This window comes from Camelus bactrianus, chromosome 32 (genome assembly GCF_048773025.1).
Source record: "Camelus bactrianus isolate YW-2024 breed Bactrian camel chromosome 32, ASM4877302v1, whole genome shotgun sequence".
In the NCBI taxonomy this organism is placed as follows: Eukaryota; Metazoa; Chordata; class Mammalia; order Artiodactyla; family Camelidae; genus Camelus; species Camelus bactrianus.
Genome location: NC_133570.1, coordinates 22,504,160 through 22,511,120, shown reverse-complemented (window position 1 = coordinate 22,511,120; position 6,961 = coordinate 22,504,160). Strand labels below are relative to the sequence as shown.

General features: G+C 60.6%; 1 gene segment (V, D, J or C); it reads left to right on the top strand.

The window, feature by feature from the left end:
* Positions 1–4,539, top strand: LOC105069363 (immunoglobulin lambda constant 7-like). The segment is given in 3 exon segments: positions 1–594; positions 2,750–2,772; positions 4,094–4,539. Coding segments are annotated over 3 exon segments (522 nt in total).
* The last annotated feature ends 2,422 nt before the right edge of the window (positions 4,540–6,961 follow it).

Here is a 6,961-nt window from a genome sequence, read left to right as displayed (position 1 = left end):
TTCCACAGGCACCCAGCCACCCTCCACGGCCTCCCTGCGCCCCCAGGGAGAAGCTCCACAGCCAGGAGTGCCCTTAGGGAGCCAGACCAGGAGCAGGTGTGCCCCACCCAGGGTCTCAGGGGTCGGGGCTGTAGGGGGCTGCGGTGCAAGGCAGTTGAGGCCCGGATCTCAACCACAACAGAGCAGATGGCGGATGTCCCGCTGGGAGAGGCCCCCAGAAGTAACGGCCATGGGCCCTGGAGGGGGCCACGCACTGGGGCCAGGAGTGAGAAGGCCCAGGGGGAGATTGAGGCCACGCGGGCCGGACGCGCTGGGACAGCCACAGCCAGCTAGAGAGGCTGGGGTCACCTGCCAGCCCCCTCCAGGGAGCCCACGACAGCTTGTCAGCCAGAGGTACCTTTGACCCTGAGGGCGAATGGGACCCAGGACAGGCCAGCTGGGCCATGACATCCCCAGGGGGCAGCACTGGCCTCTAATCCTGCTAGGCCTGGCAGTGGGTGCCCATGGCCTGCTGCCCTTGACAGCGGCACCGCCGAACAGGGCTCCCCGCACGGAGGCCTCAGCAGAGAGCAGCCCTTGGAGCAGGTGGGACAGGTAAGGGGCCAAGTGAGTCATGGCGGGACATGAGGGTCCCTGCAGCCCAAACTGTGAGTGGGGACAGAGAGGGGCAGTGAGGGGAGAGGGGAGGAGCCGCGGGAGAGGATGCCCCTGGGTGGGCAAACAGTAGCTTTATGTGAGTGATGACATTTTGTCCAGTGTGGGTTTGTTTGCATCCATTTTTATTTTTTCTATTGTATTAAAATATTATTTATCTTAATTACTGAGGTCTCTGGCACTTCTTCAACTTTGCACCCAAGCCTAGGGCCTCGCCCTCCTCGCCCTGGTCCTTGGGGCAGAGCAGAAAAGGGAGGCAGGGCAGGACATCCGCAGGGGGTGGCTGCTGTCATCCTAGGGTGCCCAAGCCTCAGGTGATGGGCCAGCTCCCTGCCCTTCCCCTCACTGGGCGGGCACTGGTCCCTGGAGCACCACACTGTGTGGTGGGGGGAAACTTCCTTGGTGTCCCCAGGTCCCTGGAGCCTGAGCCAAGGACCATCAGGCAGGGCTGTCTCCCGGGAATAGCCCCCAGGAGCCAGAGTCCACCCGGGGTGCAGATGCCTCCCTGGAAAGGCCCAGGAGAGGGTCTGTGGGGGCCACAGTCTGCCCCTCTTCCTCTGTGACCCCAGCCTCCTCCTCTCTGCCATGGAGAGTGGGTCAGCACCTGTGGGCATCAGGTCAGGCTGGCATCGCAGTGCCCTGCAGGGACTGCAGAGCAAAGGCGGGGGCCAGGAGGACATGGGGAGAGATGGACCTCCCCCATTGGGGTCAGACCTTGTGCTGGGGCTGGGGTTCCAGGGGAATGAGATCTGGTCGCAACTCAAGGTCCATGGGAAGAGGTGGCCAGGTGACAACTACATGCAATGTGATGCCTGCAGGGCAGAGGGGCCTCCGTGAGGATGGAGTACAAGTGTGCAGATCCACCTGGGTGAGGGAGCGCAGGCACAGAGCGCTCAGGGAGCTCCCGGGGGTCTGCGTGGTGGGGGAGACCTGAGAGGAGGCAGCAGAGGTGGCCAGGCCCAGACCTGGATGAGATGTCCTGGGAGGACAGACCTCACCTGGGGAGTTCTGGGGGACTTTTGCAAGGAAACGCGACCAGACTTGGGTGGGTGGGAAATCAGAACTAGACAGACCTCGGGGTGGGGGGCCAGGTGATGTCCCAGGCAGAGTGGACAGAGAGGTGGACAGATTCAGGAGGTGGGAGGAACAGGAAAGGGAGGAGCCAGGATGTCCCCTTGGCTCTTTTGCTGGGGAATTAAGAGAACGCTGTGTCCTGCATTTTAACAAAATGGTCCAAGAGAAGCAGTGGTCTCTCCCAAGAATGTCCTCTCACCTACTCAGGGCTGCAGAGTGGATGGATGGATGGATGGATGGATGGATAATGGATGGATAGATGGATGGATGGAGGGATGATAGATAATAGATGGATGATGGATGGATGGATGATAGATAATGGATGGATGGATGTTGAATGGATGATGGAGGGATGATGGATAATGGATGGATGATGAATGATGGATGGAAAGTCAGAAAGACAGTGCTCTGAGAGATCAAAGAAGGCTTCACAAAAGATGTGGAACTGAACTATGTCTCAGTGGGTGGAGACAATCGGACAGGGTATCCCCACATGGGAGCACAAGGAGTCAGGAATGACTTGGTGTCCACAGGCCCAGCGAGGAAACCACCTGGCTGGACTGTGGGAAATTGTGGGGCAGGAACACTCAGAGGCCCTAAAATGAGGCCAGGAGAGGTCGGGCAGGTACGAGCCAGCTCAGGACTCCCTCTGTCGCATCACATGGCTACCTGCCGGCACGCAGCCCTCAGCATCTCCATCAGCACTGAGGATTCAGGGGTGACCAGGACAGCCTCGGGTGGGGGACACACTGGGTGACTCCAAGGCGTGGGAGGCACCTGCCTAGGACAGGGGGCTGGGGACATAGATGTCTCTGGGCCATGGGCTCACCCGGGGTGCTCTGGCCTCTAGGGGGCTGGCTGCTCCCTCCCCCAGCCCCAGGACACAGCCCCCCCACTGCAGCCCTGTGCCCATCACGCCCAGCAGGTCACCATTGCAGCCCGGTCCCCGGGGGGCAGGCCCCAGGTGCTGGCCTGGCAGATTTTGGTCTGAGCCTCAGTCACTGTGGTATGTCTTCGGCAGCGGGACCCATCTCACCGTCCTAGGTAAGTGGCTCTCATGCCTTTCCCAGCCTGTCCCATCCTCTGCTGTCTTGGGAAAGTCACTTTTCCATGTCTGGGGCTGCTCCCCCTCTGCCTTCCCACCCTTAAGGATCGACCCCCATCTTTCTCCACAGGGCCAGGGGAGGGGGGCTGGGCTTGGGGTGACCAGCAGAAAGAACCCCAAGAGCAGGGGCAGCTGCCTCCAGAGTCTGACAGTCAGACATGGCCAGTCCAGAGACCGAGGCCGGTTCTGATGGGGGGCACTGGGGTGGTCTTGGGGACAGTGCCCGAGCCCTGGGGTCTGGCTGAGGGCTGGATGCCCAGCCTGGGAGGGCCACACAGGAGGTTGGGGATTGGGGGTCTGTGACCCCAGCCTCCAGGGACACAGAGGGGCAGCCCAAGGGAGGCCCTTGGAGGGTGGAGAGTGGGGTCCCGCTCACTCTGGGCTGAAGCTCTCGGGTCCCCTGCTGGGCCAGGAGGACACAGGGACGCAGAGACACGAGTGAGACAGGGCGGGGTGACCAGCAGCCTGGCGCTCCCAGGATGGTGGCCAGAAAGGAGAGGGATCCGTGGGGCAGAGACTCCTCTGTCCCTGGATCCCTGACCCCCAGGGGCCCAGGTGTCTCCCCTGCCCACGGGTTGGCCTCCTGCCAGCCTCAAAGGGCGCAGTACACTCAGGAGATGACAGACAGGAAGGGAAGGGGGGCTCGGAGCTGCTCGGCTGCCCCATAAAATCAGGGTCGTAGAGTCAGGGCAGCAGGGATGGGGAGACGGGCGGAGGGGCCTGGGGCTTTGGTGGGGAGGACCCAGGCCTCGCCGGGAGAGCAGAGGCCTGGCTGGGGCAGAGCTGATGCCTGACGGGGAGGAGAGGATCTAGGACCCACCGTGAACAAGGCTCTGGCTCGGGGCCACCCCGCACGACCTCAGGATCGTCCTGGCAGCCTGAGTGGGGAACCTAGTTCAACTCGGAGGCAACTGGGCTCTGGAAGAATGAAGTGAGATGGGGGCCTGATGCTGGGCTGAGGGCTCAGGATGTCAAGGTCAATTCCAAATTCAGACTCCAGGGCCCAGGAGGAAGGAGGGGAGCTTCCTGGTCACACACGGGGAGATGGAGGCTGCAGGTGGGACGACTCGGCTGGGTCACCTGGAAGAGTAACATCGAAGGGCTTCTGGGGGGCTGTCTGCTTCCGAGGGCTGAGTGGGAGAAGGGACGAAGAAGGAAAACAGGGCCACCAAGTGCACCATCACAGAGGCCGTGATGGGTAGGGGAGCCCCACCCTGTGACTCCCACCTGCATCTCACACCCTCTTCTCTGTCCACACAGGTCAGCCCAAGTCCGCACCCTTGGTCACTCTGTTCCCGCCATCCTCTGAGGAGCTCAAAGCCAACAAGGCCACCCTGGTGTGTCTGATCAGTGACTTCTACCCGGGCAACGTGACGGTGGCCTGGAAGCAAGATGGCACCACCGTCACGCACGGCGTGGAGACCACCAAGCTCTTGAAGCAGAGCAACAACAAGTACGCGGCCAGCAGCTACCTGACCCTGTCGCCCAGCACGTGGAAGTCTCACAGCAGCTACAGCTGTCGGGTCACGCACGAGGCGGGCACCGTGGAGAAGAGAATGGTCCCTGCAGAATGTCCTTAGGTCCCTGAGCCTCCCCCACCACCCTCAGGGGGCCTGGAGCAGCAGGACCCTCCCCTCTCACCCTGGTCCACCCAGCCCTTCTCCCTGCACCCAGTCAACTCACAATAAATTGTCCTCATTGTCAATCCAAAATCGTGCTCTCTGCTCATTTTTTGCTTGTATTTAACTTGCAACCTCTCTGGGATTCTAGGGGTGGAGTGTGGGGACTCCTAGGCACCCAGTGGGAAGGTAACCCAAGGGGAGAGGCTCAAGGTCTCACTGAGGTGGGGGGAAGGGGGGAGGGGGGAGCAATTCCCAGGAAACTCTCCAGGACACATCCGCCCTCCCCTCCCTCCCACTCCTCCTCCAGCACCAGGCCCTGCCCACCCCTGTCACCTTCCTGGCTGGAGCTGCCCATGGCTGGTGACCTTCAGATAGGCCCTCTCTGCCAGCCCTGGTCCGGACCTTTTACCCCTTCCTTCATCCCACCATGTCCTTTCTTTGCAGAATGACTGACACTATCTTGGTTCCTTACAGTTTCTCCTGTCCTTCTGCTGACCCTCCCCAGGACTGTTCTGTGCAGCGAATCACTTCTCTTTCATCAGGACCTTGTAGTTAATAGAGATTGTTTAAAAATCATGAGGACGAGGCAGCCTCTATGCTCTGTTAGCCCCCGAACAATGACGAAAACCTTCTGTCACCTATTCCTGCTGCCCATGACACTAGTTACCCACCCGTAAATCTTTACCTACGAGTGCACGTCCTGTTTCCGAGCACCTACCCGCAGACCCTGTTGTCCCAGGTGCCCCTCAGCGGCATGGAATGCCTCTGCAGGTGCTTCCCGATAGTGGTCTGCCCCACCCCAACCCACCCTGGGAGTCATCTGACAATAAGTTCAAACACCAGGCCCCAAATGCAAGTCCCTTTGGCTTCTGCCCCTCCCATCCCCCACAGCCTTCTCCACTGCCTCTCCTTCCCCCAACACCTTCCCCTCCCACCAGACTAAGCTGGAAGTTTACATCCCCAAAGGCCACCTGCCTTCTGCCTCTACCCTTTTGCTATTGCTGTTCCCTTTGCTGGCAGGATATTCCTGGTCCCCGTCTGCCTGACAGTCAGCTCCCCGAAGCCCTGCCGTCCGCTCTTCCCGTGTGACCTTCCCTGACCTTGCAGGTGGGCAACGCTTGAACCAAAGTTGATCTGGGCTTAGAGGAGCTGCTCCCAGGCCTCTCCTACCCGCTCCCACCTCCCCAGGGCTGCAGGAGGCAGGGAAGGGATGAGGCCTTGTGCCTGGGCCCTGGACACAGCTGCTGGCCACGGTTGCACCCCCTCAGTGCCTCAGCTGGGTACTGGGCGGCTGTCATCCAGCTCCTTTTTAAATTAAAAAAAATTTTTCTTGGAGGGGAGATAATTTGGCTTACTTATTTACTTACCCTTGGAGGAGGTGCTAGAGATTGAACCCAGGACCTTGTATGTACTAAACAAGCACTCTACCACTTGAGCTACACCCTCCCGCCTCATCCAGCTCCTCCGTGACTCCTGATCAACTTACCGCAGGACTGACCCCAGCTCTGCCCATTCATGGGACTGACTGTCCCGAGCTCTGCCTGGTCGTGGGACTGACTGTCCCCAGCTCCATCTGGTTGTGGATTGATTGTCCCCAGCTCTGTTGCAGGTGCCATCTCTCTGCCTTGAGGACGGTGACCCTGGCCGAGAGTTGCCCATGGCTCGTGCTTCACTTCCTGTGATCCCCAGACCACCTGGGAGATGGGTGCTAGTACCCCTGACCTCAGGGACGAGACAGAGGTTCTCAGAGCTGACACAGTCCGCCCTGGTCCTGCAGGTGCTCAGGGCTGCACACAAGCTGACCTGCCCCCAGGCTCTTTCCAAGGCTCCTTGGCCCTGTGTGATGGGTCACTCATTCACTCACTCACTTATTCATTCAACAAACCCTCAGCAAGTACTACTGTGGGCCAGTGCTGGGGGCAAGTAGACAGGACCACCTGCTCACTGCGGGGGGTGGGGTGACACTGCAGAGACCGCTGCTGACCCCACCCCATCCTTAAGCCCTTAGATCAGGTCCCCTCTCATGGCTGACCCTACCCCATCCTCGATTCCTAGGTCAGCTTCCTGCCCACCGCTGACCCCACTGTGTCCTTGAGCTCCCAGGTCAGCTCCCCGCCCAGGGAGCATCTCCTGCACTCGTGGGATAAGATTTCATCCACCCGCCTGGCCCCATGTGGGGGATGCCCCCAGCGGCTGACACTGGGCACCTCTCCAGGCTTATCACAGCCCCTCACGGAGCCTCAAAGTCCCTGTTGGGGCCACCATTGCCCATTTCACAGAGGAACACTGACCATGAGGGGCTCACAGGGCCTGCGTGCCCAGCTCAGAGCCGGGGCAGCCCCTGCAGGACTAGTGGCCCCAGGGCACAGCGTGGTGGAGACCAGGTAGGGATGAGTCCTCTGGGGAGCCTTGTCCCAGGGAAAATGGGCAGGAATCGGGGAGACTGTCTCAGGGCAGCCAGGACAGGGGCCAGGGGAGGAGTTGGGTCATCAGGCACCCTGTGTCC